Here is a 25,445-nt window from a genome sequence, read left to right as displayed (position 1 = left end):
GCGCCTCAAACTCGCAGTGCTTTCAGATGGAGCAGCGTTTACTCCTGATCAGAGCCGTACGTCACTGACACGCTGCACGTAATAAATAATCAAGTTTTTGTGATTTCATAATAGCGATAAGCAAAATCAGTTTAAGTGCGATTTCATGTTAATTGTGATTAATCGTGCAGCTCTATTTGATATGTTCAGCGACAGCCGATCAATGACCGTTACGATCAAATTTTACTAGAGTTGTTCCGATTCCGATACTAGTATCGGAAATGCCGCCGATACCAATAAAAATTCTGGCATCGGTATCAGCGAGTTCTTCTACCCATGTACCGATCCGCTGCAAATCGGAGATCAATTCTTCTTCGCTGCTCTAAACAGTGATTGCTTGTGGCGACACAGGAAGATGTGCTGTTGCCACAAGGAACCACTGTTTAGAGCAGCGAAGAAGAAAGCGCGCGCTAGCAGTATGACCGCTGTTTGGCAGTATTTAAGACTGGACCAACCAGCCAGTAAAATGGCGACATGTCTCATATGCCATATACTGCAATTTCGAGGGGTGTCACAAGATTAGCAGCTTCAACACTTAATAAAGCATTTGAAGATGCGTCACCCCGCAGAACACGATGGCAAGGGCAGAGAAGGATGAGCCGTGCCAGAATCAACAATCTCTGAAAGCTTCATTCAAACGAAGTGAAGTTTTCAAAAGACAGCCAACGAGCGATAAATATAACCCACAAAATTATCGAGATTATTGTTCTAGATGACCAGCCGCGATCAAAACTGAAATGCTGTGTATTTAACAAAATTGTTTCTGGACTTTAAGTTATAAAGAGGTTCTTTTCTTATATTATTCATATATCATTTTTTAGATTCCTACATTTATTTGTTGCATTTTTTTAAATACAGTTATATTGAAAATCTAAAATACCTTTTTCAGTTTAAAGTATTAGATGTCTGGCTGCATTTTAAGTTCTTTTTCACTTAAGAAAAATAAATAATATATTGCTGTGAAATGTATATCCGATAATAAAAATACTCTAGTTCACTGTATGTATTTGTTCATGTTTTATTAAGGGATAAGTCTGAAGCACACCATAAAATAATTCTATCAATTCATACAGGGCTAGCATGAGTTGCAGCTGTATAGATACTGTACACACCCAGGTATCGGAATCGGTATCGGGAAGGGAAAAAGGGTATTGGAACATCTCTAAATTTTCCCTTAACGAGATTCTGGCAGTGACAGAAGATTTTACTCTCAGTCCTACAGTGTGACTTCTCCTACGTGTAAAGAATGTACAGGGTTCATAAGCTCTTTAGACAATTTTAATTTTGGGGACAAATATTCAAGAGTTATTAATCTCTGATCAACAAATTCTTGAATATAGTTTGAACCGAGTACTTACATAAATAAATCACCCAACGAGGGGTTTATACAGCATACACGTCTGCTTAGGGCATGTATATAACAATTAAACACAACGAATTATGAATAATTAGGAATATACATCCTACGCAGAGGGATATGGCTGATCTTTAAAATTACCCAAGCAATTGACGCCTCCTTCTCAATAAGCACGTCCGCCGTGCGTTTTGCCGGAGGTTATCAATGACTTGTGGTCTATTTTAGCTTAAATTTACTGACAATGTTTTGTGCACTTAACAATATCAGATTGTAGCGTTAGGATCTTATATTAAAGAGGCTTTGTTATGTGGTCAACAACAAACAGAGGCAATAAAATGTAAATGAGGTTTAATAGAATGAACTACACTACATGTAAAACAGGGATATAGATGAAACAAAATAAAATATAAGCAAGAATAAAACAAGGTAGAAACATAAGAAAAACACAATTGCTAGCACAATCCGACCCTCAGAGACAGCCACAGAATACACACTTTAGAGCGTCTAAATTTAGATGGAACAACTTTGCATTCAGACCTGTAGTGTTGTGTTGGAGCAAGCGTGCGGCTTCCTGGAAAGGGGAGGAGGGCTTCTTTGATTCCTCCAAGCGTGGTTGATTTGCGGGAGATTCAAAAGTCCTGAGACAGTTCTGGATGCGTGAGGTAGTCGTATTGTCGGAATTCGGTACGACTAATGAAACGCACGTGGGGATCTCGGTCGGAGAAGAGAACCGCACTAAGAACAGACTGGCTATACGCAAAATAAAACGAAGACAAAGTATAACACGAAGAAAATAAACACGAAGATTACATCAGGGATCAGGATACACAAGACAGAGTACACAGGAACATAGAGACTGAAAGCCTCTAAGTTTGGGTTTTTAAAGTTAAACTGAGCACGCCCTGGTAAGGGGTGCCAGCCAATGACAATGACCCACCTCGAGGAGCGCGTACGCCCCTGGTTGGGTGGCGTTAGGTGTCAATTTACATCTTTATGACAAAGGGAAAAATTAGGCTTACTTAGGAAATGGCATATACATGTGGATATACATTTCATGATATTGATATACTGCTTAATAGATAGATCAGGTTTGAGGGATTGTGACCATATCAAACATCACACGTCACAGACATGGTATTGTAGAGTTACATCCTAATGCATACGTACAGGCATTTATGAATTCCTTACAGTCATGATTAACATTTGTAGGACAAATTTGCACATTTACAGTTCTTTTACAGGCATTTTAACACACCGAATCTGTTTTAGTAACGATTTATGGGCAGAACTAGGGTTCCTGCGCGTGTGTGTGTATATGTGCGTGTATGTGCGTGGCCGCACGTGTGTGTGGGAATGTGTATTGCGCGCCTGTGTGAGACGGGGGGACATCTGTGTTTTTCGCTTCTCCCGCCCGATTTCCGCCAGGAGGGCGCGAAGAAAGCCTGGATGTTGTCTCAAGAGATAGATCTCGCTGTTTGTAAGACATACAGCAACATTCATCACCATAAATGCCCAAAAGTCCATTTGCTCTCTAGACTTCTAGGCGCCAATGTTGGAAAAGGTGAGACCTTATGGCTGACCACATGGCCTTAGGAATGTGTGTTAGTTAAGGCTCTGGGTTCTTTGTTTGAGAGTTGATGATTTTAATAAAAGAGAATTAATGATTGTCCCTTCAATCTCTACAGTCCCCCTTTTCGGGAGATGATGTCCCTGGGGAGAGATCGTCTGCCGACAATTTTTTGCATGGGAGGATGGAAGGTGAATCATGGATTCGGGTAACAGGTGATTATCAGGGCTGAGGGCTTAGCTCAATGAGGTCGCTGGCGGCCTCTGGCGTGTTATCCTCCTTCCGGGGGTTTCGTCGGAAGCCTCCGGACACAGCTTTGGTGAGCCTGACGGTGGATGCTCGCATCTCATTGAGTCTCCTGTACAGGATGAAGGCCAGGCCCAGGGTGAGGATGTGGCCGACTACCATGGAGAGGCACAGCGCCGTGTCGGCTGCGGTCCAAGCTCGGACAACGGGCGAGGTAGTCAAAAGGGGCTGTCGAGACAAAGCTTGTAGGGCAGAGTCGAGGGGAGCAATGTCAATCAGCTGTGCCCCCCCTGTCTCAATTTCCAGTTCCAGTTCTGGACTCAGGGTGAAGTTGTGGTCCTTGAAGAAGGAGGGGATTTCCAATTCTGTTTCGTACTCGTGGCTCGGGAGATGATATAATGCCAGATCATCTATGTGGAGTATGGCACCCTTAGGCACTTGAATCCACATGCTCTGGTTGAGCAGGCTGACACGGGTGGCGGTGTCATGCTGGTCATAGGTGAGAGTAGCCGTGAGTACCGGAGTGTTGACGAGCCACCGGTCACCGATGATCTCTGCTCGGGTTTCTTCCACTTGCATGCGAGGCTTGACTTCGGCGGGGCAGCGGTTGTCACTGGACATGGTTTGCAGCCCACAGATTCCATCAGTGTTATCTCTTAGGAAGGGTTTGCTAGGGCAGAGATAATGAATGTCTTTCGTCAATGTGCACATGTGCAGGTTTGGGGCCAGATACAGCTGTGGATCGCTGTCGTGGTAGGCTACCACGTCTGGGGTGCGGATTTTAACGTGTGTGTTACCTTTCCAAAACCGGACGTTGACAATGTCTTTAAGTCTGTAGATTCGGCTTGACTCTATGATGGGTAGGTTCAGGAGGAATTCACTTCCCGCAACATGTCCGTCATCAGGGCAGTGACCAGTTGAGTTTGGGCAAAGTCATTTTGAAAAACAGTGAATAGTTGTTTCATGGACTTCACAGTCTGGTTCAGTAGGACGCTGTGGGTGTTGAGAATGACCACAGTTCCCCTCAAGGTCCTTCCGACGGTCTGCAGGGAGGCACTCTGCACGGTGAGCTGCTCTTTCAACTGTGGAATCTCTGTTTGGATTTCAGCCACATGTCGTCTCACGGTGGCTAGGTTAACGGCGTTGACACTTGACATACCGATGTTGAACAGAGTTCCCACCGCAGCTGCGGCTCCCAGCAGAGCTCCAAGGAACCGTTTGGGGCGGCGGTTGTGTCCGCCTAATTCTGCTTGGGTGACGGTCATCTTTTCAAGTTGGTTCAGCATGTGTCTGACGTCGGCCTTGGCGTGGGTGATGGAGTCCTCTGTCCATCGAGCCCCGGCCCAGCTGTACTGGGCGACTGCGCTGGGATAATGTGCCCGGTACACATTTCGGGGGTCGAGGCGAACGTACACCTTCTGGGTGTGGGTCCGACAGTTGGTGATCAAGAGGCCTGGTTGCTCCCTCAGCACGATGCCTGACGCCGGGCCTGTTGAGATGACGTCAGGGGGCGGTTGCCCTCTGGTCGACTGAAGGCACATGACGGCAAACCACAGCAGCATCCTAATAGAGGTAAAAGGGAAGGTGTAGAGAGAGAGGGGAGAGAGAGAGAGGCAGTGTGTCAGCAAGCGTTGCCCTTGGTTTGGCAGGACAGTCTTGTTGCTCCTAGGATGGTAATCAGGTTAGTTTGTATTGGCCCCTCCCCGCCTTTCTCGGCCAGCAGCCGAATGTCTTTTAATTTGGTTGCGGTGGACCCATTTGAGCACTGGGTCTTTCTGTCCCCGACTCAACTGGATTCGGTACGCTACCGGAGAAAGTTTGTCAACAATTTCGTGTGGTCCTGTCCAATGGGGCAGGAATTTCTTTGACAGCCGATGGGAGGCTGTGCGTGGTGGCTGTGCGAAGCTGTAATACCAGACCCTGTCACCCACGGCTAGTTCCTGGCGTGACGCTTTCCGGTCATAGTATGCTTTCTGGCCCTCGGCGCTCTTTTGAAGCTGTTGTTGGGCGAAAGCAAAGGTTGTTTTTAGATGCCGGTGCAGCTCCTCGAGGTACTGGTGAGTGGTGCAGGCTGTGATGAGACTGGAGTCCCCTGGCTGATACAACAGGTGCAGCGGAAGTGTCATCTGTCGTCCAGTCATTAGTTCAAAGGGAGACACTTGAGTTGAGTCCTGTGGAGTGGCCCTGAGAGCCATTAACACCAGTGGGAGTTTTACGTCCCAGTCTTTCTGGTTGGCAGCCACATATTTTTTCAGCATACTGACCACAGTCCTATTTGAACGTTCAACTTGGCCTGATGCGATTGGATGAAAACTCACGTGTAGTTGAACTTGGACCCCCAGGAGTTTCCAGATCTGCTGCATAATCTCAGCTGTAAAGTGGGTACCTCTGTCTTAGTTGACACTCATTGGCAATCCGAATCTGGAGAAGATGTGGTTCATCAGAAGGTATGCCGTGGTCTGGGCGGTGTCGTTGGGCGCTGGAAGACACTCTACCCATTTTGTGAACTGGCACACGACTGTGAGGAAGTACTTGTTGCCCCTTGTTGACCTCGGCAGAGGCCCTACCCAGTCGATTTGGAGGTCTGACCATGGGAATGTGATTCTTCTGCGTTGCAGCGGAGCTCTGTGGTTCGGATTTGCAGGTTGGAACTGGCAGCAAATTAGACATTCTTTGACATATTCCGCCACGTGTTCTTGCATGCGGGGCCAATATGCCACTTGCTTCAGTGTCTTATAGGTGGCTCTGGTGCCGTGGTGTCCAGCACATGGCGCGTCGTGAGCGTACATTAACATGACCCCCCTTAGGCACTGAGGAATGACGAGCCTAGGCGCGGTGTTGTCATCAGGTGCATACCACAGAATGTCGTTAATCACACGCAGCATGTGCTTGATGTCATGCAGGCGTCGGAGACACGGGTTGTCAGTGAGATCAGACGTTGTGAGTGGGTGGTTGGAGGGGTTAGATAGGTGGTTTAGAAAAGTCTTTATGGACGTGTCAGAGGCTTGCATGTCCGCTATGTCATTGTTTGACTTCTGTGGAGTCAGGGTGAGAGGCTGAGAGGTGGGCAGTGCGGCAGGAAAAGTACGTTTGCTGCGGGTTAGCACTGCCACATCGAAGGCTGGCGGTTGGGCCGGAGGTGACTATAGAGTACCGTGCAGTGCGCCAGTCTTGGCAAGGGCATCGGTTTGGTCATTCAGGTCTTTGTCGCGGCCCGGTTGCTTGGAGTGTCCCTTCACCTTCTTCCAGTAGACAATCATGTCGTGTTGATTAGTCAGTTCATCACATGCTTGAAACAAGTGTTGGTGTTTTACCGGCTTGCCGTTTGACGTCTTAAAGCCATTTTGTCTCCAACTGGGAAGGTGGCATGTGAAACTTAGTCTGGCATAGTTCGAGTCTGTGCAGATAAGGAGCTCTCTGATGTTATAGGTCGCTGCGCTTTGCATAGTTATGAGAATGGCTGCCACCTCAGCATATTGTGATGACTGAGGCCCCAGCTTGAAGTGTTGTGGTGGGCAAGGCAGATCATTTACCCATAACACGCCCGCACCTGCTTGACGGATGCCGTCTTGGTTATAGGAACAACCATCGACGTAGGCTGTGGGCATACCTTGGCACGTATTGTCATCGAAGTATCTGTGACATGTCTGTTGTTGCTGTTCTTCCACATTAGCTGTTACAGGTGGTGCGTTATCGGAGCAGCTCTGGCAGGCAGCCAGACCGTTGCCTAGCGCTGACTTGTGGTTCTGAGCATATCTTGCTTCGACATTGCGCCCTTGGAGGGCCATTAGCCACGTGGCGATGCGGGAATTGGTGACCACGCCGTCACGGATGCGTTGGCTGTTGAGGAACATGACAGGCTGGTGACAAGTCTCTATGATAACTTTCTGAGCACCGATGTAGTTGGAGAATCTTTGTATGGCCCACACAGTGCAAAGCAGCGCACAGAATTTAGTCTCTGGTGGGAGGAGTGTCTTGCTGGCATACGCTACAACTCTTTTGTCTTGATCGTGTCGTTGGTACAGGCCAGCGCTGAGACAGTGGTTGGAGAATCCAGCTTCTAAGTAGAATTCTCTTTGTGGGTCAGGGTAAGCCAGACATGGAGCTGTGCATAGGTGACGTTTTAGCTCATTCATGGCATTGTCCTGGACAGTTGTCCAGACAAATGGGCAGTCTTTTTTCAGCAGGGCAGTCAAAGGCTTTGCAATGTCAGAATAGCTTTCGATGAACTGCCGTGAGTAGTTGCACACACCCAGGAAACTTCGCAGTTCTGAGAGGTTGGTGGGTGGTTTGATGTTTTGAACAGCTTGTATGCGGCTGGACTGTGGTTCGATGCCCTGTGACCCGATCAGTAGTCCCACGTAGTTGACCTTGGTTCGACACCATTGTCCTTTGTGGAGGGCGATCTTGGCGCCTGCAGCTGATAACTGGTTCAAAACATAGTCTATCTCTTTCAGGTGATCGGTTACTGTTGTACTCTTCATCAGCACGTCGTCCACATAGATGAGGTTTCCCCTCATTCTTGCATCGGGCATGCTTTGTTTAGGAAGATGTTAAACTCAGCGGGTGAGTTAGCATAGCTGAATGGGCACCTGGTGAAAGTGAATTGTCTGTTACCGAACGTAAAAGCTAGCTTGTGCTGATCGTCTGGATGCACAGGTATGGTCCAAAAACCTGAGGCCACGTCAAGTGTAGAGAAGATTGTGGCTCCCCTGATTCTGGGTATTTCTTGCTCCAGCTGGGTCATGGGCCATCGTGACAGGGGCACCTGTTGATTCAGTTTCCTGTAGTCAATGGTGGGTCGCCACTTGCCGTTTGGTTTGATTACTGGCCAGATAGGAGCAGAATAGGTGCTATTGCATGGGCGAATTACACCTTTTTCGAGCATAGAGTCGATGATCTCTTGCACCGGTTAGTGTGATGCGATGGGGATCTTGTACTGCCTGACGAAGGTGGGAGGAGCCTTAGGGTGCGTTGGAATGCGCACGGTGTGAAGGTGGGTGAGACCACAATCTAGAGAGTCTTTGGCAAATGACGCTTTGAATTTGTACAGGACTTGTCTGAGTCTTTGTAGATCTGCATCCTCTTTGATTGCATCGGCGTCTTTTAAAATTTGCTGAACTTGGGACTCAAATCCTGGATATGGCTCCTCTGTGGGTGAATCGCCTGTTGTGTTCGCAGGCATAGGTGCAGCAGTTTCATCAGTGTCGCAGGTAGGCTGTTTGGAAACTGTGTAGACGGCAAGGTGTCTGTCCTCCGTCAGTTCCGTTCTGCAGACTTGGTCTTTGTCCATCGGCATGACCGAGGCGATGGAGATGATTTTGAAGGGTGTTGTGCGCAGTGCGTCGTCTGTGTACCCTTCGGGTATCATTGAAGCTGGAATGGGCCCAATGATTGGCAAAGTCAGTTCAAAATCAGGAAAGTCATGACTCACTAGCCATCCTAGCCGGTAGGCTTTTGGAATTGTGATGTCCACTGCTATGCAGTTGTTGAAAAGGATGTAGACTGTTCGAGATGACACTTCAGTGAGGGGTGTGGCCTCAAGTGTGAGTCCAAGTTCAATGCATTCGGGTGAAGGTTGAAAGAAACCCAGTGTGTGGTTTAGGTTTTGGCCACATCGTATGTTAAGTCGAACAGCGACCCCTTTTGTGTAAGCAGGTACTACGGTTGCCTGTTCGCTGATTAGGGTGCAAACCTCTGGGATGGTTTGGCCTGACAGGAGATTGTCAGTGTGGATAGGAACGGCAGCTGGCTGTGAAGTCAGTGGGGCCCACAGTACCTCATTGATAACATCAACATGAGCCTGGAGACTAATCAGAATGTCTGCTCCAATGTAGACATCGTGGGGCAGGTCCGGAAGGACCAAGAAGTAATGGTTTAGGCACCGATGGTTCCAGTTCAAGTTCAAAGCGCAGATACCTTTTGCAGTCACCAAGTTGGATGGGCATGAGTTCAAAGGGAAACGTGTGCGCTTGCTTGCAGAAGGAAAGTCTGGTGTGACTTTAATTAGATCGTTGAAAAGTGTCAGGCTTATCGCGGAATTGTCGGCCCAGAGAGCAAGTACAATGTCTGTGGTGGTTAGACCATTTAGCTGCAGGTTGTTGCTGACCTTGGGGCAGAAGGGCTCAGAGTCTTTGGTGAGTTGAAAAGTGCAGAGTAACGAACTTGAATCTCGCTCAGGTGGTAAGTCTGTGTCCCCATGGCTGGCGGCGAAAGTTCCCGTGACCTTTGTGACCTGACAGTCTGATTCAGTTGACCTGGGTGGCTGACAGGGGAGAGGTTCTCGCACTTGAGCCCAAATTTTCAGCTGTCTGAAGTCCAGCAGGGGCTCAAAGCGGTCTAGCAGATCTTTGCCGATGAGGAGAGGATATGTGTCCATTGGTGAGATGTACACTGGGTGTATCAGCCTCATGGGACCAATCGTGAAGTGAATGGGAGCTATTTGTTCAAGCCGGATGTCAGTTTGGCTGTAAGATTGCACATTCAGCCCACACTTTTGAGATTTTAGAGTTCTGTTCTGCCTTTTAGCTTCGGATCTGAGTCTTTCAAAGAGTTCGGCTGACATCAAAGTGAGGTTCGAACCGGTATCCACCAGAGCTTCGAGCCTCACCTCAGTTTCCAATGTGATAGAAAGATAAAGTTTGCGTGCTAGGCCTTTTTCGATCAGGTTCCCCAGGAGTTTTAGTGTCGGGGCTTGTGTGGTGATCGATAAACAGTTAGGGTCAGTGTCTTGGGATTCGTTGCAGAGACACACAACCAAAACAGCACTTTCTGGTATCTCAGGGGTTTGCTCGCTGGTGTGATGGGTTGGGTTGTCCGCTTCTGGATGTGCGGTTGTCGACAGCAGCGAGTGGGTGTCACTGTCACTTGGTGTTGTGACAGCTGGATCTGTGGTCTGTGTCAGGAAAGCAGTGTTGGGGATGCTTGGTTCAGTAGGGGGGCAGACAGGAAGGGTTTTAGTTTTTACCCTTATCCACGCGGAGTCTGGCTTGTCCTCCTTGTCAGGTTTCTTGTGAAGAAGCCCTTTTAGAATTTTCAGGATCTCTGCGGTCTCTGATGTGGATTCACTGTTTTCTTTTGCAACAGGCTCGGATTTGGACTTGAACTTGCTTGGGGCCTGCCGAGAGGGAGTCCGCTGCGGGCTGTCTGGACTAGACGTTCTTGTCGCTGGAGTTCGGGCCTGTCTGGGCCGTCTGCTGGCTTCCCACGTGGCTCCCCCCTTTTGGTTGTGGGGGGGCCGTGGGCTGCCGTATGATCTTTCGGAGCGACCGTTCTGGTGCTTCGGGCGAGCACCCTCGCGGTTGCGTTGCCCTCTGCTGGCTTGAAATGGTCTTGACACGTTATTGGACAGTCTGTTAGTGTGGTGTTGTTGGGTGCCCTCTAGTGCCAACTCTGAGTGCTGATCAGTGATAGGGCAGATAGAGGGAGTTTTTACAGTCTTTTCAGACACAAGTTTTTGCTTGATGAATGCTTTGTGGGCGAGGTCTCGCAGTTGCTGGGTCGTCATCATGCGAGGACAGGCCAGGACCCCTAAGTGATGGCTCACAGTGGGATGCAGGTTTCGGAGGAACAACGTTCTGAAGTTAAAGTCCTCTTCCATTCCGGGATCATTCCGTGCCCCAAAGTAGGCCTGTCTGATGCGACTGTAGAAAGCCTGCGGAGTCTACAGGCGTGCCTGCTTGAGGCTCATTGCGGTGATGAGGCCCTGATCAGTGTCTGGATCAGAAAATTCCCTGATGAACGCCTGTCGCAGCTGCTGGTAATCTGACTTGACCGTATCCGGTTGGCGATCCAGAAAACTGCGGACGTCCCGACTAGATGTAATTCGAAGCAGGTATAATCTGTCCCACGGGGTCACATGGGGAACAGTGTATAAGTGGAAGTCAATGTCTTTTAAGTAGGCATGCACGTCGTGGCCTCCAGCAGGGTTTGGGGTGAAGGTAGGAATATTCCTGGCAAGCTTGTCAAGTTCTTTAAGGGCCATGCCGTGGTAAGTGGCAAGGGTTGGCTGGGAAGCCCCGATCTTGTCTGAGTGTGAGGGCTCTTGTAGGCTGTCCGTTGATATGTGGGACGGTGGACGTTCGTTTCCCTTCACAGTTCTGTGTTCTTGGCTGACGTGTGCGGACTGACCGGTCAAGGAAAGCTTGGTAGTGTGCTTCTAACTTTCACGGTCACTCTGCAATTTATAGGAGTGTTTTAACTCACGATGGACCGCGTCGAGCTCATCTTTATAAAGGTCTCTTTGCTGGATAAGTTCAATGTTTTCAGCTCTGGCCGCCTTTAAGTGTTTCTCGCAGGCTTTGGCTTTGGCGTCTCTTTCTTTCAGTTCAGCGTCTGCTCTCTCAAGGAGAGCTTCACCTTGTTGCAGTTTTTCAGTGAGTGTCTCTCTGGCTTTTCTTTCTTTTAGTTCCTTTTGGTCGGTGTCTAGGCGAAGGCTTTCCAGAGCAGCTTGAAGTCCTTCTACTTCCTTTTGTAGGTCTGGGTCTGTGTCCTCCTCATCCTCGTTCTCGAGTAGTAGTTGATCTAGCCGACTTTGGGTCTTTGCTTGGTCGCGCCGGGCCTCCTCCGCTTGAAGTCGCAGAGTTGCCGTCTCCTGTTCTAGGTCGATGGCATGTCTTTCGTGAAGGCGGGCTTGTGCGACGAGTGTGTGGGCCAGGTTTCCCACGATTCGGGCCCATTCTTTGTGGTTGTAGCTCTGAGTTGGGTCGTGCTTCATGAGCAGGTCCAGGTCGGTGTCCAGCTGCGCCTGGTTTCGGGGCTCGGAGTCGCCGGTATCCTTAGGCAGGAAGGTGGCTGTCATGGCGTGCAACCATGTCTCGAGGCTGTCCCAATGGGCTGCTGGGCTGGGAGACCGGGACATGCTGGCTTACTGTAGGCGAGAGGAGCACAACACACACACACACACACAAACAAAAACCAAATGCAATTTGTTCTATAATTTATGCGCTTATACCCTTAATACGGGCGATGCCGTTTACGGGAATTTCGACTAACTGATGCAGACAGTTAGGTAGGGACAAATTGTTTAGGTCAGCGCAGGCCCTGAATAAAGATTTTGACAGGGCCGGAGCCTAGTAGGTCACTGTTGGTGCTAACGGCTCGGCTGTCAGTCTGTTATTTAGCTCTCCTTGAGTGTCTCTGTAGGCTTCGTCTCTGGGTGACCTGGAAGGCACAGTTCGCACAGAACAGAGAGAATTAACAGAAGAATAGCAAGTAAAAAAAAAAACTTGAAGCGAGGTTAGACAATAGAAATGAATGGATCTGTTAAAACAGAGTAACAATAGCACAGAAAGTGTTACGGGAACAAAGGTGCTTGAGCCGACTATGTGTGGTTTTCTGAGACAAAGGGTGGACACGCTTAAATGTCACGGGAGAATATCTGATATTCTTGTGGCTTGTATTACGTGGATGACTTTTCTTTACCTTATTTCAGCTCGCCTGGGGCGATCTGAAATCACTCTAGCCGGAGCCAGCGTCGAAGGCAATCTTTCCGTCGCTCCAAGCACTTAACTGAGGTGTCCACGGACCTCTCCTGTGCATCAACCACGGTGCGCCCCCTCAAACAACCTCAACTTTTAGCACAACCGGCACCCCAGGGGAGGTCACCTGCTTACGACACTGCAAAGAGGACTTTTCCCCAGAACCCTCTTTCGAGTGGTCCCCTTTTAGACCGTGGTGCAGGTACTGGGTCCGAAATTGCCTTGTGTCTTATTGCGTGGTGGGTCTCCCCCTTTGTGGGCGTGCCAAATTGCTGATGTCTAGTTGCGTGCCGCACCAATGGAGAGACAGGAAGGTCCGCGACTCACCCACAGCAAGCGTTGGTTACGCCGGCCAGACGACCCCGACCACTGGAAGCCAACCAGGGATGATGGTCAGATCACACCAGCGCAAGAGAGTTCTACCTGGAAATACCGAATGTGGTAGAGACAAGTGACTCTAAAATTACTTAAAGCTTACTTTGTCTAAACCAAAATGAGTATCTGTGTGTGTAGAAAATACAGAGTTTTGGCAACTACTGGGAGAGAGGAAAATAGAGAGGGAATTGTGACAATGTTGTTAGTTATCAGAATAACCTACAGAGAGGGGTCAGTGAATAAGGCAGGATAGCCCCGGGAGTGAGTAAGCTGGAGTGGCGGGTTTGGGCCACCAGAGGGGGTACTTCCCAGTTGTTAGTCTGGAAGAGAAACAACTTAATTGGAATGGCAAGTCAACTGGTTTAAATTTAATTCAAATAAGCGTATACGGAGATGTTAAATAACACCTAAGATAGTGTGGGTGCAGTCGTGATAGAGATCACTAAGAGACGTCAGGGGAGAGAGTGAGAGGAAGGAAAAAAAAAATTGAATAAAATTTTTTTTTTTTTTTTTTAATGGAAGAAAAAAAATTAATAATTTTTTTTTTTTTTTTATTAATAATTCCTTTTTTTTTTGGAAAAGACAATTAATAAAAGTTATCAAGTCGTTAAAAACAAACTACCAAACTCATCAATTTATCGAGAAGGAGACAGGTTAATTATTAATAAGACTTATTGATTTATCTGTGGGAAGAAAAAAAAAAATCAATAAACGTATTTAGACGGAAAACGAGATTAAGTAGAATTATTCGTAACCTAAGTCAACTTGAGTGAGAGTTTAACTCAATTTTATCTTCAAAATTTCCTTTAGACCAAATCCGAATGAGACCAGTAAATTAACTGATGGGATTACTTCTAATGCTAATCACGATCGCTGTAAGGTATCGGTGACAGCCTAGAACAAACCCAGCTTTAAACAGACTGAAATTTCAACAGGAATCAAGAATCGCAAGGAACCGACTCAGCGTCGGAGGCCACAAGGGGGCCGTCTTTCCCGCGAGTCACTTCAGTGAAGAACTACAACTGACTTAGAAAAGAAAATTCAGGAAGGAATGACCTATTCTGAGAGCGTCCACACGGGGCGCTATCGCGCTCGCGTTGATGAAGAGGGTGTGGCGGTAATTTGAGACCGGGGCGCAAGGCTGCGCTCTAGCGTTCAGCAACAGAATCACAACCACACCACTTCAATTGTACCTTCTGTGGGGGCGCGCAAAATCTTAACTGCACAGAATTAAAAAATTCAGGCGGATTCGTACGGTGCTATGTTTCACGGGTTTGTGAGGCAGAATTCTTTCACTGCACTTACAGATAACTGTACCAACAGGAATTAACGTCTGTGGTTTAACTCCCAATACATTTATCATTTAGCACTTAATGAATGAAATGTTCTGGTTTAACCTTTGGTTAGCTAAATCAAAGTTGAAACCAGGAGTTTTCGTTAATCTAACGACAATATCATCAGGCCTTATTAGGTTGAATTACAGGAGCATCGCTGCATTCAAATCCTCTTCGTTTCTGCTCAAAAGATTCTCGTTTTGCAAGCAGGCGGTTAAAAAAAGAACATATATTAACATGTAAACGTCTTTACAGAGGTAATATCTCTTTTATCACGAACTACAGTTTACTGTTAATACTTTAACAGTGAGTATCAGTATTATGAACTGCAATTTATTTTAGCAATTACCACGACTAAAACGTTTAGACGAATTTAGCAGTTTGTAATGTGCTCGGCTGAAACTCGGCTTTCAGCGTTCACGTGCGTTTCTTAATCCCAAGAAAACACAACAAAATACACAAAATTGACACTGCATTAATTGCTCACATAACAAAACTTAAAATATTCCCGATCAATTCTCCACCATAATATGTAAAGATGTTACAGGGTTCATAAGCTCTTTAGACAATTTTAATTTTGGGGACAAATATTCAAGAGTTATTAATCTCTGATCAACAAATTCTTGAATATAGTTTGAACCGAGTACTTACATAAATAAATCACCCAACGAGGGGTTTATACAGCATACACGTCTGCTTAGGGCATGTATATAACAATTAAACACAACGAATTATGAATAATTAGGAATATACATCCTACGCAGAGGGATATGGCTGATCTTTAAAATTACCCAAGCAATTGACACCTCCTTCTCAATAAGCACGTCCGCCGTGCGTTTTGCCGGAGGTTATCAATGACTTGTGGTCTATTTTAGCTTAAATTTACTGACAATGTTTTGTGCACTTAACAATATCAGATTGTAGCGTTAGGATCTTATATTAAAGAGGCTTTGTTATGTGGTCAACAACAAACAGAGGCAATAAAATGTAAATGAGGTTTAATAGAATGAACTACACTACATGTAAAACAGGGATATAGATGAAACAAAATAAAATATAAGCAAGAATAAAACAAGGTAGAAACATAAGAAAAACACAATTGCTAGCACAATCCGACCCTCAGAGACAGCCACAGAATACACACTTTAGAGCGTCTAAATTTAGATGGAACAACTTTGCATTCAGACCTGTAGTGTTGTGTTGGAGCAAGCGTGCGGCTTCCTGGAAAGGGGAGGAGGGCTTCTTTGATTCCTCCAAGCGTGGTTGATTTGCGGGAGATTCAAAAGTCCTGAGACAGTTCTGGATGCGTGAGGTAGTCGTATTGTCGGAATTCGGTACGACTAATGAAACGCACGTGGGGATCTCGGTCGGAGAAGAGAACCGCACTAAGAACAGACTGGCTATACGCAAAATAAAACGAAGACAAAGTATAACACGAAGAAAATAAACACGAAGATTACATCAGGGATCAGGATACACAAGACAGAGTACACAGGAACATAGAGACTGAAAGCCTCTAAGTTTGGGTTTTTAAAGTTAAACTGAGCACGCCCTGGTAAGGGGTGCCAGCCAATGACAATGACCCACCTCGAGGAGCGCGTACGCCCCTGGTTGGGTGGCGTTAGGTGTCAATTTGCATCTTTATGACAAAGGGAAAAATTAAGCTTACTTAGGAAATGGCATATACATGTGGATATACATTTCATGATATTGATATACTGCTTAATAGATAGATCAGGTTTGAGGGATTGTGACCATATCAAACATCACACGTCACAGACATGGTATTGTAGAGTTACATCCTAATGCATACGTACAGGCATTTATGAATTCCTTACAGTCATGATTAACATTTGTAGGACAAATTTGCACATTTACAGTTCTTTTACAGGCATTTTAACACACCGAATCTGTTTTAGTAACGATTTATGGGCAGAACTAGGGTTCCTGCGCGTGTGTGTGTATATGTGCGTGTATGTGCGTGGCCGCACGTGTGTGTGGGAATGTGTATTGCGCGCCTGTGTGAGACGGGGGGACATCTGTGTTTTTCGCTTCTCCCGCCCGATTTCCGCCAGGAGGGCGCGAAGAAAGCCTGGATGTTGTCTCAAGAGATAGATCTCGCTGTTTGTAAGACATACAGCAACATTCATCACCATAAATGCCCAAAAGTCCATTTGCTCTCTAGACTTCTAGGCGCCAATGTTGGAAAAGGTGAGACCTTATGGCTGACCACATGGCCTTAGGAATGTGTGTTAGTTAAGGCTCTGGGTTCTTTGTTTGCGAGTTGATGATTTTAATAAAAGAGAATTAATGATTGTCCCTTCAATCTCTACATACGACAACTGTCAAAATGTCTTTGTTTTTCAAGACAAGCCATGACCAAAATAAACAGAGATTTCTTTGTAGCGACCATTTCAATCTCTCGTGTAACGCAGCTCACATCACCAAACGTGTCACTGATTGATGATGTATAACGTGTTCAATCATTTACAGCTCAATAATCTGAACTCACAGCAGCAGAAAGAGGCTGAACACTTCAAATATACTTTACATTGTGATATATGTGTGAGAGTCAAATATGATCTTACCACAGTATCTCCAGTTTACAGTGAGGATTCTGTAGTACATCAGACAGCAGATTCACTGATTCTCCTATTTTATTCCCAGTCAGATCCAGATCTCTCAGGTGTTCAGGGTTTGATCTCAGAGCTGAAGTCAGAGCAGCAAAACCTTCATCTGTGACGCCACAATACCTCAACCTGTAGAGAACAATGACACACACTTCACTCTCTCAGTTCAGATCAGATCAGTTTAGCAGTGAATCCATTATTAAAGAGAAAGTTCAAACTTAAAGCACAAATTAATATGTTTGATGGATAATGAGATTGAGATCTAAAATGTCACAAAACATGATCATACAACATCTAAAGTATCATTCAATCAGGAAAAATAATCTCTTATTTGCACTATATTAAAATTCAGACTTGTGCAAAATCTGCTTTAATAAATGACACTATATTCACTACATAGTTCAGTTTTACTGTTACTTACTAGATCTGTACTATGTAATATACATGGAGTGTGAATTAGTGTGTGTGTGTTTTCATTTTACAAAATTTACTTTATAAAAACAATACTTTCTAAAGAGTCAATGCAGAAAGATGAACATAATTAACAGTAAGAATGAATCCAGCATGTTCTTCATCTCTCAGTTCTGACGGCGTTGAGCTCGAGTCTGTTTAAAGTCAAGAGACTGAAATGTTGATTGTGTGTGAAAGTGTGTATTTCAGTGTGACTCTCAGTCCTGCAAGTCAAGTCAAGTCACCTTTATTTATATAGCGCTTTTTACAATACAGATTGTATCAAAGCAGCTTCACAGTGATAACATGAGAATAATACAACAAAGTTTGTTTCTAGAAGAAAATTGCGTCTACGTCCACCTTAACCCTCTGGGGTCCTTCATTTAACAGTCACAGTCAGGACCTTCGGGTCCAAATGGATACGGAGGGCGGGATTAATATATATTTAAAAAATCTTTTTTTTTTTACTTGTTTTTAATAATATTTTTTCTTTTCATTTTTAGTGTTTTGAGAATTTTATGATTTATAATGAATATTTATGCAATAATTATGACCCATTTTTTCCCATTGAATATAATAGAATTTTTTTAATATATATAATTTATTATTATTTTTTATTAAAGCTGTATTTCATTTTAGAGTCAAGCCTAGGCCTCATGAAAACAATTTTTGAAATGAGATGGATGCCATCTGGTGGACACACTGAGCATTTTTATCACGCAATAGCACATTTTTACCACTAGTGGATTTACAGCTCTCTGTAGAAAGACTTGCGAATTGTGTGTGTGTGTGTGTGTGTGTCTGTTTTGCACTCTTGATGTTTCAGAGATTCACCCCTTCACTGCTGAGTCCTTTTTTCTGCATTCTGGCTGATTTGTAGATTGTATGCACAAACAAACTCTGTGTTTTCATATTTTTGACAATTTCCCGTTCATTTCCTATGGGGGTCATTTTTTGACCAAAGAGCAGAAGTGTGACGACCACTTAGCATGCTTGCATCTTGACCTCGATATTTTTTGTGTGTTCACATACCTAATACCATAAAAGTCACCTAGTTTCGTAACATTCCGATGAAGCTGTGATTTTTAAAAATTCAAAACAGATTTATGTAGGCCTAATCTGAATTTATTAGTGTGTATGTGTATAAAAGTGTGTTTGTGTGTGTGTGGATGTGTCTGTTTTGCACTCTTGATGTTTTATAGATTCACCCCTTCACTGTTGTGTGCTTTTTTTCTGGATCATGGGTGATTTGTAGATTGTACACACAAAAAAACTATTTTTGCCAATTTCCCATTCATTTCCTATGGGGGTCCATTTGGACCTGAAGGTCCTGAGTGTGACTATTTTTTTTTACCACCACTTAGTCTATTCAAATCCTGTCCCCAATTTTTTTGGGTGTTCATATACCAAGTACCAACAAAGTCACCAAATGTCGGACCATTCCGATGAAGCTATGATTTTAAAAAAAAAATTGTTTAAATGCTTCGGGTCCATTTGGACCGAAGGACCCCAGAGGGTCAAGTAAGGCAGATCAATAATATTGTTGAATATTAAATGTCCCCAACTAAGCAAGCCGAAAGCCAAGGCAACAGTGGCAAGGAACCAAAACTCCATCAGGGACAGAATAGAGAATAAAACCTTGGGAGAACCCAGACTCAGTCGGAGGGCCAGTTCTCCTCTGGCCAACGAACGAACAGTGTATGATTCGGGCAGCATCACAAGTCAGATTGGATCGGAACATTTAGAGTATTTATCCATTTCCATCTGCAGTTTCATGTTATTGAGGATCAGCTCGTGTGTTCAATCATTTACAGCTCAATAATCTGAACTCACAGCAGCAGAAAGAGGCTGAACACTTCAAATATACTTTACATTGTGATTCATGTGTGAGAGTCAAATATGATCTTACCACAGTTTCTCCAGTTTACAGTGAGGATTCTGTAGTACATCAGACAGCAGATTCACTGATTCTCCTATTTTATTCCCAGACAGATTCAGATCTCTCAGGTGTTCAGGGTTTGATCTCAGAGCTGAAGTCAGAGCAGCAAAACCTTCATCTGTGACGCCACAATCCCTCAACCTGTAGAGAGATGAAAATAAAAAAGCATAATTTAAACACTATCAAACAGCTTATATGAAAAATTCCAATTCCAATATAATTTAACAATGTAAAATTATTATCCAAGGTTCATGGTCAATTGTTTCTATTTACAATGTGTTTTTGCAGCGGTAAGAAATGAAGCCAATCACAGACAAGTTTGCTGATCTCTTTTTTGTTCAGTGCCGAGTTCTTCACGCACGCGAATCCTCTCATTAACAAAAAGACAGATTTTATTTTTCTATTGTTTATAATGTAACTTTATGAGATTGTGAACTGAGATGAGTGACAGATTTATAATGATTGTAAAGGGAGCGCTCTTCCGAGGTTATACATAATCCATTGAATAAAAGTTTTGTTTTTCTTGCTGCTGAGAGGACCGATGGCCAATTACACGCTGCAAAACGGCACGTCAAAATAGATACGCACAACAGATTAACAGATAAATGGAAAAATATTCATATCAATATATTTTTTTCATATCAACAAATATTTTCAAAAGTAATGACTTGTAAATAATCTTAAATGTCTCATTGTACATTGCTATTCTTGTTATGTAAGAGTCGTTGCTACACATTAAATCTGCACTTTACTAGAGAACCATCACTAATTTCACACACTCAGTGATTTGATTCTTAATTGTCAATCTCACAGTAAAATTAAAATGTGAAGATTTAGTCAACTTTAAGCTAAACATCAAGTTAATGTTTAATTGTCCATCTAATAGTAAAATATAAATGTATGACTCTGCTATGTAAACCATACATCAAATGTTTTTTAGGAGATTTGAGCTACTTGATAAATGAGCCGTTTCATCAGTTGTTTACTTGGTCTTCATTTCTTTTATCATTTTTTAAAAATATTTAAATTCCTTCTTTATGTGCAAGAACATTCAACTAGTAAACCTGAATTTATTTGCCTGAAGGAATTTTACATTGTCACGGTTTAAGAAACACATGAAATACTGACCACTGAACTCTACACAACATCTGCAGCACTGAAGATTTATGAACTTTTATTTTCCTAATGTTTTAACAGTGAACTGATTGTTCTGATTGATACTTACTGAACTGATCTGGATTCTTTAATCACAGGAAGCAGCTTCTGAAGAACCTTTAGTTTTTCAGTTTTAGTGTCGCTTCCAACAAAATTATTAATATCAAACTCATCCAGCTTCTCCTCTGATGTCAACAACACAAAGACTACAGCTGACCACTGAGATGAAGAGAGTTTGGCTGACTTTATTCTTCCAGATTTCAGATACTGTTGTATTTCCTCCACTAGTGAACGATCACCCAGTTCATTCAGACAGTGGAACAGATTGATGGATTTCTCTGGAGAGTCGATGATCCTGATCTTCTTCTTGATGTACTCAACTGTTTCCTCATTGCTGTCAGATGTTCTTGTCTGTTTCATTAGTGTTTGTAGGAGAATCTGATGAGACTCCACTGACAGACCCAGAAGAAACCGCAGGAAAAGATCCAGATGTCCATTTTTACTCTGTAGAGCCTCATCCACAGCTCTCTGATGCAGCGCAGATAATGAAACTTCTTCTGTTGGAACATGTTTTGATGAGTTGTTTTTAAACCAGCCCTTAACTTTAAACAGCAAACTCTGTTTGTCAAACACATTTCTGTTGTTGATTGTACAGGAGAGATGCACATATAGAGCCGCTAGATGTTCCTGAACACTCAGATGAACAAAGCAGAAGACTTTCCCCTGATACCAGCCAGACTCCTCTCTGAAGATCTGAGTGCACAATCCTGAGTACACTGATGCTTCTGTCACATCAATGCCACACTCTCTCAGGTCTTCCTCATAGAAGATCACATTGCCTTTCACAAGCTGCTGAAAAGCCAGTTTCCCCAGTTTGAGGATCATGTCTTCATCTGTCACCTTCTTCTCATAGTCCTTCTCATGTGTGATGTTGGTCTGAAGGATCAGGAAGTGTGTGTACATCTGAGTGAGAGTCTTGGGAATCTCTCCTCTCTCTGCTTCGCTCAACATCTTCTCCAGAACAGCGGCTGAGATCCAGCAGAACACTGGGATGTGGCACATGATGTAGAGGCTCCTTGAGGACTTCAGGTGTGTGATGATTGTATTGGCCAGACTCTGATCACTGACTCTCTTCCTGAAGTATTCCTCCTTCTGTGGATCATTGAAGCCTCGTACCTCTGTCACTCGATGGACACACTCAGACGGGACGAGATCGGCTGCTGCTGGTCTGGAGGTGATCCAGATGAGAGCAGAGGGAAGCAGATTCCCCACAATGAGGTTCGTCAACAACACGTCCAGTGATTTCTTTTTGTTTGCATCTCGTAAAGTCTCATTCTTTTTAAAATGTAAGGGAAGACGACACTCATCTAGACCATCAAAGATGAACAACACTTTATATTTGTCACTGGATATTTCCCTTTCTTTAGTTTCAGGGAAAAAGACATGAAGAAGCTCTGAAAGACTGAGTGTTTTGTCCTTCATCAGATTGATCTCTCTGAAAGGAAGTGGAAATATGAGCTGGACGTCCTGATTCTCTTTCTCTTCAGCCCAGTCCAGGATGAACTTCTGCACAGAGACTGTTTTTCCAATGCCAGCGACTCCCTTTGTCAGCACAGTTCTGATGGGTTTGTCTTGTCCAGGTAAAGGTCTAAAGATGTCATTGCATTTGATCGGTGTGTCCTCTGTTGCTGCTCTCCTGGATTGTGTCTCAATCTGTCTCACCTCATGTTCATTACTGATGTCTCCACTCTCAGTCTCTGTGATGTAGAGCTCTGTGTAGATCTCATTCAGGAGTGTTGGGTTTCCCCGCTGTGCTGTTCCCTCATACAGACACTCAAACTTCTTCTTCAGATTTGATCTAAACCGGTTGAGGACTTCATGGCTGTAAAATTAAAATACCACAGTATTAATAAGCACAATGTCTTTTTTTAATCATTTATTTTGTTGAAATGTAATACCTGAGATCAGTCTGTGTATCTCCACTCCTCATAGACACACAGCTGGACTCTGGTTCTGATCTCTTCTGATGAACTGAACTATAACGGAGTTTAAAGTTAAACATATTTGCCATATTCAGCATATTACATATCTATTTATCAATAAACCAATCACTTTTCATGATTATTTAATTTACACTGTTATTACAAAAATTGTACATTGAAATGAGTTCTTTCACAGATGTGTCTCTGTGTGAGCAACACTATACTGTATGCATTAAAATATTACATTAAAACATTCTTCTTGTACATTGTTTGTATCTTGTAGAATATATTACTGATAATGTTCTGATAATATAAAATGCCATACTATAATCATATTTTTATAGAAATGAAATACCTGAGATCAGACTGTGTGTCTTTGCTCTTAAAATGTATTGGCCAATCCATAGACGCGTCACTCCTCATAGACACACAGCTGGGCTCTGGTTCTGATCTCTTCTGATGAACTGAACTATAACAGAAATAGATTAAAGTTAGAACATTGAATTACTGTATTCAAAAATCACATATTCATTTATCTTCACAATGTTGATAAAACAACCTGTAAAATGAACTAAGTGCTCTCATACGTCCCTCGTGTGTGAGTAACACTACATACATTAAAATATTAGCTACACATAAAAAATAACTGTAAGCAATGTCCAAAAATTATTTATCATATCTTGTAGAATATATTACCGATAATGTTTTGATAATATAAAATGCCATACTATAATAATCATATTTTTATAGAAATGTAATACCTAAGATCAGTCTGTGCATCTTCACTCTTAAAATGTACTGGCTGATCCATAGACGCGTCACTCCTCATAGACACACAGCTGGACTCTGGTTCTGATCTCTTCTGACGAACTGAACTATAACATGAAAAAATTATAATTGATGATAATATTTAAAATAAGTTCTTAAAAGGTATCTTAATTAAAATACTGGCTGGTCTAATTGTTTTCAATACAATTAAAGTTTTCAACTTAATAAAAACATCTTGACTATAATTTAAAGATGATTTAATCTGTAGTTTATTCAAAATACCTGCAAACTGGATACAAATCTTCATCTCTGGATGTTTGAGTGTCATCCATGATGAAGCTGAACAGTTGAAACAGAATCTGATCTTCACCGCTGACTCTGAATGGAAATGACAAACAAACACAATAATTCACAATAATTCAGCAGAACGGATCCTGAGATTCAGAGAAACAGGATCATGAGACTCGGCGTTCACTCAATACACAATGTTAGTCGTATATTAACACAAATGCTAAATAAATCACAGACAACACGACACAATGAAGGCATGATTTGCTCTAAAATGAAAAATATCAAACATATAAAATAACTAATATGTCCTTTAGGGGAAAAAGGCTCAAATTGGCCTAAATGCGGAAGTCAGCTGTAAAACGTGTCGAGAACTGAACACTCACCTTGATCAACGTTTATCATATTCAGATTCACAAAATCCACCGCCGTTTCTATCAAGTAGTTAAACGTAAATTCGTGTCTTAGCTTTTATGGAGGTTTCCATGAAACGCTTTGCATTTGATAATCAGTATAGAATCGATTATGGCTGTTTAAATGGCGAAACACCAACTCTGATCATTTACTTTCACTTTTAGTTACGCGCAAAACAATGATGGCGTCACGTTACGCGCGCGCTCAGAGTTCACACTCGCAGTAGCACCTAAACAGAATAAAGCAGTGATATATAGCATAAGCATAACTAATTTAATTCCGTGCCCGACCCGTTTGACAAAGACCGCGACCCGAACCGCACCAGCATTAAATCAGGTGACAAAAATAATTAATGTTCTTATGTAACAGAAGCAATCACACCAACATTAGCCATTCTGAGTTGATGCATGAAAAATATACATGCTGCCCAAAGTAATCCATATCCATATCCATATCCAAGTTAACAAAAAAAAAAAAACCTGTAAAACAAAAGTTGGAACCCGCCTTTGAATTTAATGGGCTAAAAACGAGTTAATTATGAACCTGCGCGGAACTTGGACAGTTTGGTGTCTCGTGCATCTCTTGACCATATATGGATATGGATGTCTCCGTGCCTGAATCTGGAGAAGCCCCTAGATCACAAGATTGAAAATTATTTCGATGCATGTATGTGCTACATCCAGCAAAAGTCCTCCTGGAAAAAAGAAAAAAAAAGCTGATAGTGTTGTATCGCTTTATACTGATATTTTCGACACTATTCAGTCCCTGAACTCCAAGCAAGACGTGGTTTTTCTCAAAAGATAATTCTCACTTTGAGAGCTCCATTGAGCTCCATGTGTTTGCTGGGAGGGGACGTCCCCCGTGTAATGTTTACTCACTGGCTAAATCATATTTTACATATAATAACTGGACCAGACACGGACCACTCGAACTGTGCACTTTTATTATTATTCCACCACCTTTGACATACAGTCTCGCGAGACTTGCCGGAGGGCTACGGTGTCCCTAGGCTTGTTTGAGATGCGCCTTGCCTCGCCTGAAATGTAGTCGAGAGTAGGCGGCTGCAGTGAGGGGAGGAGTGAAAAAAGCGCAGCCAAGACGGACAGATCTCGCTTCTCACAGTGGATCAGACACCTGCGAGATCAAAGACTGATATCGCGGGATTCACGGGATTCACGCCCGTGCACGGTGTTGCTAATAAACTGGATGTAATTGAAGTTTTGTTGCTTGAATATGAAAATAAATATAAGGAACAAGACACCCAAAGTACTTATTTAATTCCATTTTAAATAGGCCTATGTGTTTATCAATAATCTCTTCTTTAATACAGATATGTGTTTTTATTTTAATTTTTTTAAATTTAAATTACATCACATAGATAGATCACACTGTCAGAGAGTTTGGGAATATCCACACGTAATT

At 43.5% G+C, this 25,445-nt stretch overlaps 1 protein-coding gene across 3 annotated transcripts in view; it reads right to left on the bottom strand.

Moving 5' to 3' along the window:
* Nucleotides 1-24,184, bottom strand: part of LOC130101183 (NACHT, LRR and PYD domains-containing protein 3-like) — a 39,466-nt gene extending 15,282 nt beyond the window's left edge. The window contains exons 1-8 of one of the 3 annotated variants that reach the window (XM_056266778.1): nucleotides 23,996-24,184; nucleotides 23,604-23,699; nucleotides 23,315-23,428; nucleotides 22,909-23,022; nucleotides 22,530-22,607; nucleotides 20,642-22,453; nucleotides 19,387-19,557; nucleotides 16,986-17,156 (exon numbers count right to left, since the gene is read on the bottom strand). In XM_056266778.1, the coding sequence (XP_056122753.1) occupies nucleotides 16,986-17,156; nucleotides 19,387-19,557; nucleotides 20,642-22,453; nucleotides 22,530-22,607; nucleotides 22,909-23,022; nucleotides 23,315-23,428; nucleotides 23,604-23,653 (2,510 nt within the window). In that variant the 5' untranslated portion in view covers nucleotides 23,654-23,699; nucleotides 23,996-24,184. The remainder of the gene's footprint in view (nucleotides 1-16,985; nucleotides 17,157-19,386; nucleotides 19,558-20,641; nucleotides 22,454-22,529; nucleotides 22,608-22,908; nucleotides 23,023-23,314; nucleotides 23,429-23,603; nucleotides 23,700-23,995) is intronic. The other 2 variants (XM_056266779.1, XM_056266780.1) reach the window with 2 other exon arrangements.
* Between the last annotated feature and the right edge of the window lie 1,261 nt (nucleotides 24,185-25,445).

The sequence above is a fragment of the Rhinichthys klamathensis genome, unplaced genomic scaffold (genome assembly GCF_029890125.1).
Source record: "Rhinichthys klamathensis goyatoka isolate OS25496 unplaced genomic scaffold, OSU_Roscu_1.1 h1tg000253l_1, whole genome shotgun sequence".
Classification (NCBI taxonomy): domain Eukaryota; kingdom Metazoa; phylum Chordata; class Actinopteri; order Cypriniformes; family Leuciscidae; genus Rhinichthys; species Rhinichthys klamathensis.
The sequence above is the reverse complement of the archived record's forward strand: the minus strand, read 5'-3'. Positions and strand labels throughout refer to the sequence as shown.